The 13696-nt window shown below is 40.1% G+C and overlaps 1 protein-coding gene across 1 annotated transcript in view; it reads right to left on the bottom strand.

The window, feature by feature from the left end:
• LOC133441584 (calsyntenin-2-like) overlaps nucleotides 1–13696 on the bottom strand; it is a 422755-nt gene that overhangs the window by 110730 nt on the left and 298329 nt on the right. Inside the window, exon 6 of the mRNA XM_061719022.1 lies at nucleotides 1481–1666. Coding sequence (XP_061575006.1) covers nucleotides 1481–1666 — 186 coding nt within the window. The remainder of the gene's footprint in view (nucleotides 1–1480; nucleotides 1667–13696) is intronic.

Below are 13696 nucleotides of genomic sequence, written 5' to 3'. Positions count from 1 at the left end.
TGAAAACTGTGGGCACCACTTCCTTTGGACTAAACAGGAGAGGGACCATCTGGACTGTATCAACACTTTTCGCCTTCATCACTGATAATATGAGGCTGCATTAGTGCATTAGACATTGTATGAAAGTCAGTGTTGTGCATGAACACGTTAATTTCTGTGAGAACGTTGACCTGAACGCAACATATTTGCAAATAAAGAACTTGAACTCGAACTTGTTCATTCTGCAGATCACGAACTGGAATTTGAACCGTTCAGATTATTGAGTTTCAGCTTCACTGTTTAGGTCCAATTATTACGGAATAATCCTCATTCTTATTTCACAAGCGGGTGGCGCGCACATTTAAAATACTCGACGAGACGACGACTTCACACTACATTACCCACAATGCAGTGCACATACTAGCATAGCAACGGGCACCAGCTCCATGGCAACGGCGGCCCGAGCCCGGTGCAGTCTTTACATGACCAGTGAAGAGAGAGACGATGCAGACGCACCGTCAGCGAGCCGTCAGATGATGATCCGCTTATCATTATCTGCGGGAATTTTACACATCGTCTCCCAAAGAGTCTGACGGTTCAAATTGGAAACGTCATGTGGAGTTAAAGCATCCGTCCAGTGTGAGAAAATAGCTGCAAGTCCTTGACAATCGAAAAAAGTCATCAGGAAAGACCAAGAAGACCCAACAGATCAAAACGACCCCAGTCCCACTGCTGCACCTTCAGGGGTTTGATTTCCCAGCAACAGGGAGACACACTGATAATGGACTACATTGTTGGAGATTTACAGCCTCTGAGTAAAGTTGAAAAGCCACTAGGACAAAACATGATTGTATACAGTGAACAGTTTTAGCATAGGGTGGCGTTTCATTCGTACTTCTCACCTAAAATATGGAAATGAACTGAATTTGAACTAGTTCAAAGTGAAAATGGTGAACTATGAATGTGAACTATTCATTTTTAAACTATGTGAGCTGAACTTTGAACTAGTTCATGAGAAGTATGAACTTGCACAACACTGATGAAAGTTGCACACTGTATCCCAACATTTTGGGGAGGGATTTGGGGTTATACAGACCTACAGTAAACTCACAGTCAGTTTAAGTTTTTAGTTATTTTACTCAAACAGAAACCCATCCATCCATTATAAATGTATGTCTATAACTGCTTATTCCTGTTCAGGGTCACAGGGATCTGCTGGAGCCTTTCCCAGCTCTGTGCTGCTTTGGGTAAAAGATAAGGGTACACTCCGGACAGGTTGCCAGTCCATTTCAGGACTCCACACACACACGCACACGCACACACACACACACACACACACACACACACACACACACACACACACACACACACACACACACACACACACACACACACACACACACACACACACACACACACACACACACACACACACACACACACACACACACACACACACAAAAAAAAACATGATCAAGATTTGATCTAAAGTGGAACCAACCACAGAGTTTCTGTAGAGATTTCTCGGAGTAGGTCTCCCGGTCACAGCCCTTCCCGATGTGGCTGGTCTGCAGCTCCACAGTGGTCCTCACTGAGGACAAGGGCTCGCCGCAGGTCTCCAGGTGCATTTTAGGAAACAGCGGCTTACTGCCTGTTCCCGGCTCATAGTCCACTCGTTTATTCCAACCTGGAAAAACAAACAAGATAAAGCAACGGGGTTAGCAATGGCAGATATGGTCTGTTCCTTTGAGTGGAAATATGTAGCATATCATATGTAATCGGCCTCCGTGTGATTTTTATAGTGTACTCGTTGCTTTTGTCTATAACACATTATCTTTGTCTCATTTTGACAATTTGGAATTCCATTAAAACAAGAAACCAAATCCAATTTTTCACTGTCACTGTTATTTCTGTTACCAGGACTCAATATCCTCCTGGCAGAATGTAGCTAGATAATGAAATTGCAGCATCGTTGTTGGAGTGCGGCGCGGTACAGTAGCTGCATTAGCACCAGCAGTCATTAAGTTGTCACAGTCTGTCCTGTCAGCTGTGAACTGTGTTTTTCTGTCCAGGCAGGCTGTTATTTTGTATGGGGGCTGTTTTCGTTTTCCAATCATTATTCCCCCAACCTTTCTGAAGTGAATCTGTGTTCGTTCTGCAGTCCACCCCGGAGTTAACAATGAAACTCAAAATAATAGTCAATTGTTAATGTTGCTCTACTGAGGTTTGTACAACAAGTCGAGACATAAATGCTGTCAGTACAGTTTTTCCAGCAACTGTTTATTGAGATTACCTTTCTCGCTGTGATATACAGCATACATTTTACATTATCACTGACAAAACTTGCTCCAGAGGACAACCTAAACTGGATAGCCAACTGTCAACAATGCAGTCACATACATGCCACTTGTGCCGACAAAACAAGTTCTGATACATCAGTCAGTATAACCAATAATCTTTACTGGCTTGCAGCTAGAGAAGTAAGCATGAAGTCAAGGTGTCAGCAGACACAGAGAACTTTTTGCTGCTAACCAGTCTGTGAAATCTGTCATGTTCCTTTCCTCACACAATCCCATGTTCCCTTCCTCACACAATCCCAATGTCACACTCAAACATGTGCACACACTGTATCTGTTTTGTGGTAGATTTACCTCCTCTGGTGTGCAACTGCTGTGGGCTGCTAGAGCACTGTTGCTGTGGGATTGTCAGTGGCTGTGATGAAAATAGACACAAACAATGATGCATGCTAGAGAAAAACAAAAACACATGCAAAAATGCGGGGGGTTGGGGTAAAGAAAAGAAAGAAAGGCCTAGCTGCCTGTCTTTATCCCACACATATTTCTTCCTTGGCAACATCGCTTTTATGGTGTATTCACAGCCATAATTGTGCACACATTTGAAATGCAAAGTGTGGTAAAAGCGGTTGTGTTTCCCACCTTTTGGTTTAACAACAAAGCCTCAACAAAACTGCATCTATTTCCAGTTTTGTATTATAAAAGGAACATGTTGACATGTGCTGACAGTCGGATGACAGATCTGATGCCAGTGTCATTTCTAACTGCCGAGAATCTTTTAGCTTAGCTTAGCACAAACACTCCAAAAGAATCGGTTCTGCGTATAGGTTATACAAAAAAAAGAAGAAACATCAAAATGACAAGAGCTGAGATCTCCCAAAAACAGAGACAAAAATCCTGTTGATTAAAATCAGGGTTTGGTGTCCCTATATAGGGCTATGAGGTGGATCATGTTTCATTTACATAAATACACATGGTATCAAGTCCAATGGGTTTATGCATCTGATGAATCTGTTTCAAGGCTTCTGTTTTTGCTGAGCCATGTAGGAAAGATTGAACTTGCACCATCATACCGCTTCAGGTCGGAGAGAAAGAAAGCACCTGCTTCAACCTCCACTGCAGTCCTGGAGTGAAATGACACACCAATGACTCGGCTTCAAAATGATGTGGCTGACTTTACATCTTAAGAAGGAGAGAACATGGCAGTGCCTGGTTAGGGGTGAGTAAGACAGGAGAGGTGGATGTATAAATGAGGTGTGATGAGCTGAGGCGGTGCTTTGCATATACTGTAGAAACAAAAATGATGGGTTGTAGTGTGTGTGTGTGTGTGTGTGTGATATATATATATATATATATATATATATATATATATATATATATATATATATATATATATATATATATATATGGAGGGTTATGATATAGACTCTGTTGAAATGATTAGTTGTTTGTGACATAGTGTAGTGAACCAGCCATTTTGCTATTCATCCATCCACTGTATAGTATACTGCACCGCTACACATCAACACGCTGTAAACTGTTTCAACTCGTTCACAAGGATTGTGTTCAATCTTGGAGCAGCAGACCTGGAGCTGGCATTAATGCCCTATTGTATCTGTAGGAATGTATTTTCTTTCTTTCTTTCTTTCTTTCTTTCTTTCTTTCTTTCTTTCTTTCTTTCTTTCTTTCTTTCTTTCTTTCTTTCTTTCTTTCTTTCTTTCTTTCTTTCTTTCTTTCTTTCTTTCTTTCTTTCTTTCTTTCTTTCTTTCTTTCTTTCTTTCTTTCTTTCTTTCTTATTTTTCCGACGAAATTAGGGTCTTTTTTCTCCCCCTAAACGTGCCCCAAAAGTCACCAAATTTTGCATGCAAGCCAGTCCTGGTGAAAAATTTTATATTTCATGGTTTGCATTAATGGGCGTGGCAAATTGGCTCAACAGCGCCCCCTAGAAAACTTTGTGCCTCAAGCCCCACAATACGGTTTGACGTACATGCACGAAAATCGTCACACACCTGTATCAGTACACAACTTAAAGAAAAGTCTCTTGGCGCCATGGCCAAAACCAAACAGGAAGTCGACCATTTTGAATTAATCGTGTAATTTTAGCAAAATTTATGCCATTCCTTAGGCAGTCAATACAGCCCGAACCGTAACGTGCACCCAGGTAAGTTATACATCAAAATGTGCGTCTCCATCCTGCGACGACGCGCATTACTTTTCTCAGTCAAAAGCGTTACCGTGGTGATGATAGACGCCAAAAAGCGCGCCCCCCTTTCATCTGATTGTTCCATATTTGATAGTCCCTATTTTCTGCCATAACTTTTGAATGGTTTGATATAGAGTCGTGGGTGGTGTCATCCGCTAAATGTCCAGGCCTGAAGAATCTACATGCAAGTCATACAAGCGCTTCCACTGCAGCACGCCTGAACGTGCACAAGGGTGCGAGGGCCCGTTCATCGCTGCTTGCAGCTTTAATTGTACTTCATTCCTGTTAATAAAAGATGTTCATAATAGATATAATAGACACATATTCAGTTTGCTTTGAGTACCACAGTGCGTCACCACATTGGTGCTCATTGCTGTTCCTGTGTTATGTAGACCAATTAAAAAACCAAGATGCAGCATCTTTTGCTTTATTAGTGACCTACCACATAACACTGGGGTCTAACTGTACTTGACTTTCACTGTCTACAACTACATGGCTGGACCAATGTCAGCTTTTGTATGCTTGGCACTATACAATGCTTGGCACTACACAAACCATTCCCATTACAACACAGCTGCCGTATTAGTAAAACACTGTGGAATTGGCTCAGTTCAACACTATACTGATTCCCACTGTGAAGGAAGCCAAATGATCAATATATTTCATAAGGAGGGTTGGTTGTACACTGCCCTAAAACACATAAAAGTGCCCCATTGATCAAAAGTCAAATCATAAGAAAGGAAAAGGGAGTAGCACTTGATGAAAACTGAGCACAAGGCCAAGTGCAGCAGCATACGTTCTATCATACCAAAGGATGCAGTCTTTTCTTAGATACATGAGACAGAGAGCGTTAAAACAATGTGAAAGAAAAAAATATGTGAGGTTGAAAAATGAGAAGTTAGATAAAGAGAAAAGAAATCAAAGAGTGATGCACTCTTCCCACAAAACAAAACAAACTCATTCATTTTTTCCTTCCAAGGTCAGATTTGAATACATACCAAACAAAATCCACAAATCATTAAAAAAAAATGTTGGTGGTGCCATTAATCTTAAAGGACAAGGATTGTAACCGCAATGAAACTGAAAAGGTCATTTGCAAAAAGGGGCGGCAGTAGCTCAGGTGGTAGAGCGGGTCGTCCAATGATCGGGAGGTCGGCGGTTCAAATCCCGCTCTGTCCCAGTTTGCTGTCGTAGTGTCCTTGGGCAAGACACCTTACCCACCTCGCCCCGTGTGAATGTGTTTGAATGTTGGTGGTGGTCGGAGGGGCCGTTTGGCGCGATATGGCAGCCACGCTTCAGTCAGTCTGCCCCAGGGCAGCTGTGGCTACAAAACGTAGTTTACCACCACCAGTGAGGATGTGTATGAATGAATAATGATCTCTGTAAAGCGCTCTGGGTGCCTTGAACAGGCAAAGGAAAAAATGCATAGAAACATGTATGTCCTGATACATTTTAAAAAATTCTTTCATTAAGGTTTTGATTTCTGGAAAAAAAGTAAAATTAAATGAATTTTCGAGTTCTTCCTTAAGAAATGTGGTTGATTGTACTTCATAGAACTGCTCTTGTTGGCTTCAGAAGACGTACTGTAGGTATACAGTTACAGGCTGAACATGAGTGGGATGCCACTACAGCACGTGGATCTCATCAAAAGAACAGAAAACTCTGATAGTTCAGGTTATACATCAGAAATTACATCAAGTTCAGTGTCTTGCCAGGGACATTTCAACATGGTAAAAAAGAAAAAAAGAGAGAGAGAGATTGAAACTGTAAAACCTGAGCAATACACGCACGTATACTTTTTTATATATTATCTGATCCGGGGTTGGCAGGCCCATAATGTCAAATTAGGGCGCTATATCGACTCTAACTGAATCAAAAAATGTGATAAATAGAGGATAAGATAAGATAAGATAACCTTTATTTGTCCCACAATGGGGAAAATGCAGTTTGCAACAACACACAGAAAGAGATAAATTAAGTGTTCGTTGTGGAGTCTAACAGCATACAATGTTTCTCTTCTAAGGATTTTTAGTTTTAAAAAAAGAGTTTTGTTTAAAAAATCAAAAGAAGAAAAAAGGTCCTGACCATGTCTGAAAGTAAGTTAAATTGAACATCATTTGAAAGACGACATTGAATTGAACTGTGTAAACGTTTATTGAACAATGATTAGGCTAAAGTGGCAGTGTGTAACAACATAAGTGCACTGCCAAGTCCGGCTAATCAAATGAACTTCATTTACTGATCATCCTCAAGTATGAGCACCTCTATAAAAGCTGAAGTTTTGGCACTTTGCTGGTTTGGAACATTCAGGTGTGTTAACACGGCGCCAATAAGGAAAGACATCAGCATTGATCTTAGAGAAACAATGTTGCTGCTCATCATTTTGGAAAGCATTATAAGACCATTTCCAAAGTATTTAAAACCACCATCCTTCAGTGATGAAACATGTTCATGAGCAGAATGTTCAAGAATGTTACCAAACACCCCAAAGGTGGATGTCCCAGGAAGTTCATTCTAAGGCCAGAAGAAAAAAAAGAAGGAAAGATGGAAGTGCAACATCCCAGAGTCTACATTTCTCCATTAACATTTTAATGTTAGAGTTTACGATAGAATAAAAAGATGGAGCAAGCATGGCATGTTTGAAAAGGCTGCCAATAAAGAAAATATTTTGTCTTTATAAGCATCATAGCAGCATGGCTAGGGTTGCAAAGCTATCTCTAAAATCCTGGTACGATGTCCTTTGGACAATGAGATGAGACCAAAGGCTCATATATGGCTATTATACACAATGACATGTTGGTGGGAAAAAGAAAAACAGTTTTGAAGTCACAGGACTTCAGCACCTTACAGGTAATGAATTAACCATGAACCCCTCTATACCAAGCTTCATCTGTCTGGGTTGAAATTGGGTCATGCAACCGCACAATGATTCAAAGCACGCCAGGAAATCTATAACAGAAATGGCTGGAAAAGAAGAGAATCACAGTGTTTCATTGGCCCAGTCAACGTCCAGACCACAACCCACGAAATGTCCTGGTGGTGCATGTAATGCCTTGGTGTATTGAAGAAATGTTATGACGATGAGTGGGCCAAAGTTCCTTCACAATGTGTGACATATTCATAAAGCCAGGAAATAACTAATTGATATTTGCTGCTATTGAATCATGGACATACTGAGTTTAACACAAACTGTTTCCATAATTTTGGTTTAGTTCTCATCAAACTGATAATGACACAATGTAATATATTATGTGGTTTTGTTCATCTAACGTTTTATTTACCCAGTTTCAAGAGCCAAATGTTTAATTTTTATTATCATTATGTCCTGCTACTTGTATAATGGATAACTCAGTGCGGTTCCATGCACATCTAAAACAAGCTATTGGCAACAATCTAGGATTAACTGGAATTTCAGAGAAAAATCTGAGTATAAATGGACGAGAAGACAATCGATTATTGAGTGAGCTGCGTTTGACTCCGTGATGCTAGATGGCGCCACACGCGCTTTTGGCATTCTTCCGGTTATTTCTTTGTTGTTCGTCTTCTTCTTCTTTTACTGTGTTGGTTGTCTGGCTTTCGCGGTGTCGTTACTTCCGGAAGGGGGAGTGGCTAGCTCGGCAAAGCGTGGGTTGGGATACATGCCGGAATAACACGGATTAGGACCGCATTATCTGGCACTAACAGCTCGATCTCAAGAGCTTCAGTTTGGATCGACTACAGCCCGACTAAAGTGTACACATGGCTTTTATAAATTCAATATCATTTAGATTAAGGCAACAATTCGACTTTCTGTTAGTGCGTGTAAACGTAGTGACTAATGGAAGACAATCTACATCCTGTTCTTTATCACTGGACCCCTCTGTTCAATGACAACTGAACCTTGATTTAATTCTTCATGATACTATATTATGAGTTGCCATTAGAAACCATTGGCACTCAGCCAAGTAAAATTCCAGTTAAGTGTTTAAAGGGAATGAATGAGTTTAACCTGTGAATGATTTTGTGCTCTGCAGTGGAGAGTACAGGCAGCTGTGTTAAAGGTGTGAGCGATATTGTCAGATAGGTGAACTGACTGACAACATGTCATCTGCTGTATTAGTGCAGAGCACATTCACATTGGATACAGTATGTTTCTCTTTTGAATCCTCATATACACAAACAAAAATGATGTTGTGAATGTGTGAATGTTGTGAATTAAAAGATCAAAAAGGTAATTTTGTCCTGCAGCTCTAATTTCATAGCCGAATGATAAAATAAAATAAATAGATACATAAATTTACTGACTTACTGCAGTAAAACTGATGATCAAAAAAATCAGTAAACAGTGCTCCATACAAAGGTTGGTAACCTTACTTATGTTCTGTGTTTTCCCCTTCAGGAAAGTTAACATGATGCACATTCAGCCGCCACGAAAAGGGTTTTCTTTTTGTTTTTTTTAAGATCAACCATTATGTTTGAAGCCATAGTTCTTGTCATCTTGCAGAGCTACCACTGAACTGCATTTGTGTCTGCTGAATAATTTAAGCCCATAAAAGTCGCCGTAGGATCCAGCTGTTGCTGCTATGGCTAACAGGTGAATCATGTTCTCAAAACATAAAACAAAAAGACAGCAGAAGCACATACTGAGGAGGCGTACAGTAAAAATCCTGCTGAACACACTTTCAAAATATGCCTTAAATGCATAGGTGCTTAAAACCACAGCCCAGCTATCTTTAAAGCAGCGTGGGTTTAATAGGAATCTATTTGTTCTTGACGGAGATGTGTGCTTGTCTGAAGTACACTGAAGAGAAATCATTCAGCAAGCCCAAGAATTTCTGCTTTTGTCAACATGAGAAGAAGATGGAAGTGAGAGCAAGTGGGCAGACTTGGAAACACCCATGTGGAGCAGGTTTAGATCTGTGATCATTCTAATAACATTTAATAATTTTAAATGTTCATTGAAGAATAATGATTCAAACAGTTACTTGTCTTATAAAGAATCGATAATAACAGAAAACTGGTTGCTCACATTGGGAAATAATTATTTATGACCAAACATGACAATACTCACATGCAAATTAGAGATCCAAGAATTGCAGTTAACATTCAAGGTAAATTCACAGCTTTAAAAAAAAGAACAATTTTTTTTGTTTGTTTAAGTTGAATTTGGGTGTGTGCATTAACGTAGAGGCAAGTACATCATTTGTTGGTTCAGTTAGCGTTCAAAGTTTGTAATAATACGGTGAATAACCTAGACAGACTATTCCCTTTCTCAGTCAAACACACACCTCTCCTCCATCACAGTTGGGCAGTCATGTGTCACTAGTAATGCACTGTACTACGGTTATTTTTTGAGTAATGTAACTGAATACAACAGTTCAGTAATAACGTCATTATTACTAGGAAATAAAATAAGTTACCGGTACAGTGTTAAATTCATTGACATCTGTACACAGTTTGCAAAATGACTCTTCATGTGTTCAGTGGCGAACAGGTCAGAAGCTTGCACATCAGCAGAAGCTTCACTGCTTGGTCATACACCCATTGCTTTGATTTCATTGGGCAAAAAAATGACATCAACATTAACGTCAGAAGTAAATTGTTTTTGGGTATAACTATTTTTCTACATTTGCTACTATCAGGATGACTAACTCCAGAACCTTTTTCATGATGCCAAATTGCACAAGTCTGTGATGCAAGAAAGCTGTAGCTGTTGAGTGTATAATTACTGGACAAACTGGTTTTCTGAAGAGTGGTTTTGAGACCTCCTTTTCCTCGTACTGTACATGTTGCAGATGGGCTGCAAGAACAAACCTGGCAAGCTGGCTGGGACACACCCACCTCACATCAACCAAAGTTGGCCATGGCTAGCAAATCCTTCAGCTGATCCATGCCAGAGAAGCTGTGGTATTGCAAGCCGCCGGCTGCTTAGGTAAGCTTCATTGGAGAAGTTGTAGGAGATAAGGAAGTGATGACAGCTAGCCATTGGCTAAAATGGCTGCCAATCTAAAGTTCATGCCCCTAATTATAGTTAAATGCTCTATGTACAGCAAAACTGACATGCAGTCTATACAGTCAATAACCCTTTTAAAACCTGAATATTGGCAATAACCCCAATTTGCACGGCCATGTAAACACCAATAACCCTTTTGAATAACCCGAATTTGCTTATATTCGGGTTTGACCCCTGGGTTACTCCTTTTAAAACCAGAATATTCGGTCATGTAAACGCCAAACGGGATATCCCGATCAAACGGAACAGGAATTTGTTTTCTGCGCATGCTCTGTTCGCAAGGAATCTTGGCCGTTTGAGTCCAGGAAGTTCTTAAAAACATGGAGAAACGCAAGACCACGCCACACTTTTGGAGTGAGGAGGAGACTAATCACTTCATAAATGTAATGAAGGATATGAACATTTTGGCATTTGTAGACGGTAGAAAGTACGGGGGTAGCGAGATTTAAAAGAAGGTGAGCGAAATGTTGCGCGAAGCAGCATTTGTTTTGAATTTGGATACAGGAAGAAGAAGCGGAAATGACGGGATTGCGTCATCACGTTCTAAACGCGTCGCTGGTTTGATCCAGATAACCCGAATGATTAATTACCATGTAAACGGAATATTCCAAATGTTTCAGTAACCGGAATATTAGCAATAACCCGAATTTTGACTGCATGTAAACGTAGTCACTATCTTCTAGAACCACCATAAATATGCTAATTTCGGCAACATGGGGGACAATGGATATTGACTCTTTTGGGGCCAGCCACCCGTGATCACTGGATGAATTGCAACTTTCCTTATTGCCGTGTTAACTTCAATCCAGAAGACAGAACGCCGGTTCTTGGTTGCAGCGCATTAGACAGAAACTTTCTTTTATCCTTTTCTTTTGAAGAATGAGGATTGCCTTCTGGGCTGCACCATTTGAATGTAACAGTTCTGTCAACTACATTTACTGACTTTACAAAATTATTTAGGTGATTTTCCTTTCTTTTCAAGCTGGCACAGAAAAAGTCTACCATATTTTTAAATAGATCATTACTACTGCTTAGCCAGTCACAGAGCAGGAACCATAAGCATCAAAATGTGGATGTCATATCAAATTCAGGATCACTTTATTATAACAGGTGAGTTTGGAGAGACGAAGAGCAGCAGGGCACCTGACAACCATGCTGAAAGTACACAGGTTATTGCCTTTACGGTGCAATACTGACATTTGTATTTCATTGACAATATACCTTTTTCAAAACAGACACTTTGACAAGTCATTGCAAAAGAAAAATGCACAGTTGTATTAATGATGGCTGCATTCCACTGAGGGGAGTTGGTGCTGTGGTGCACGCTTTTTCATTGTCAGGGTGGAATGCAGCACTACAGGGAACAGCACTATCATTAATGTTATTGATTCCACCTGTGCTTTTCCTGCTGTGACAAGTCACAATGTGAAAAGACTCTGTATGCTAACATTTGACAGCCTCAACTGTGACAGGAGAAACCATTGCCAATGAGCCACCAAACGTTGTGACTGTTAACATTTTTCAAAACACAAACATTGACAAAAACAACGAAAGTCCATGATTTTCAGTGTTTTTGTCAAGTCTAAACACTTCTAGTTGTTTCTTTCAATGACTATAATATGTTTATTTAAATTATTGCTATGTTTCAAAATGCTCAAAAGAAAATCAAATATTAAGAAACTCAGCTGTGTGTAGGGCTGAAACGATTCCTCGAATAATTCGAGTAATTCGATTACAAAAAATGATCGAGGATTTTTCTCTGCCTCGAGGAATCGTTTAATTTATTTATTTATTTATTTTTTTCGTTTAATTTCACCAGGTCAAAGCCTCGTATTACGCCCGGACCACATTTAATGCGACACAACGCGCTGACGCTGCCCACGTTAAAGGGGGGAGAAAGAGGCGGCAGGTATGTTTGTTTTGTAACATGCCATGCTCAGGCAGTCTGCAATGGCCCAGACGGGAGACACATGTAGTTCAGTGCTTAACTTTTATTTTTAATCCACGCTATATTCTTCTGGTCCGTTCCCCTATGTCCCCCCTCTAAAGCCAAAATTATTGTTCCGCGTTAAATCGACGCAGAGCCTACGGTGCTCTCCGGCGAGGGAGGAGAGCGCCGGTCCGGCTGGCGGTGCAGCCTCTGTTGCCACGGCTACGCCGTAGGGTACGGCGTAGGGTACGCAGCGACGCGCACCATTCTGCGTTGTTGTAACGCGGAACCATAAATCAGCATTTACCCGGTACATAAACCTCTGTTCCCGCTACAGTTTTAACTAAAAGAAAAGGCAGAAAATGTCAGAAAAATAAAAACGTAATAAAGCTAACTGGGTAGTTTTCATTTCATTTTATCTCTGTAGTCATTCATGGATAAACAAGCGGCACTGGTGCCAAATGTGTCTCCTAATTTTATTTTGAACACTGCCAAAACTCTAACTTAAAACTTAACTACAACTTAAAAACTTAAAGTTCAATTGAAACACGTGGGAAAACACCTAACATTTTAAGTTATGTCTGATATCAGGTGTAATGGCATTTTTAGGTTAGAAATAAGAACATTTCTTGGTAAGATCCTTAGTTTTTTGAGTGAAGGCAGTGAATTTGGTCAACTGGTGTAAGTTCAGGGTTTTTAAATGAACAGCCATGAACCTACTGTATTATATAATTTAGTCTTAGTGATGTCAATTAACATCTAACATCTTATGTATATTTATAATTGCTCTTTAACTAAACAAATATATGTTTTATCCGATTACTCGATTAATCGATGGAATTTTCAGTAGAATACTCGATTACTAAAATATTCGATAGCTGCAGCCCTAGCTGTGTGGTTAAGTTACTGTCTGTGTTCTATAACAGGGTGCAGTGTTATTGCTCTGGGTCATGTTTTGGGTCTCTGGAAAGCACCTAGAGACAACTTGTATTGTAATAGACACTATATAAATAAAATTGAATTGAATTGGTTTTTACATCCTGGAAGGGATGGAGACAGTGATCCATGCACCTGGCCACATTGCATGTGTATGGGAGAAGGTTTGCCTTCCAGAGTACGAAAGTGAACAGAGGCGATTATTAAAATGAATTACATGAATTGATTCACTAATCTTTGTGCATCCCAATTTGTGTGAGGCAGTAACAGCTGTCAAGACGTGAGAATAAACACTGGACAGGCCACCAGTCCATCACGGAGTCACAAATGAGACAAATAACCAATCAATTTACAAATCAACA

This window comes from Cololabis saira, chromosome 4 (assembly GCF_033807715.1).
Source record: "Cololabis saira isolate AMF1-May2022 chromosome 4, fColSai1.1, whole genome shotgun sequence".
In the NCBI taxonomy this organism is placed as follows: Eukaryota; Metazoa; Chordata; class Actinopteri; order Beloniformes; family Belonidae; genus Cololabis; species Cololabis saira.
The sequence above is the reverse complement of the archived record's forward strand: the minus strand, read 5'-3'. Positions and strand labels throughout refer to the sequence as shown.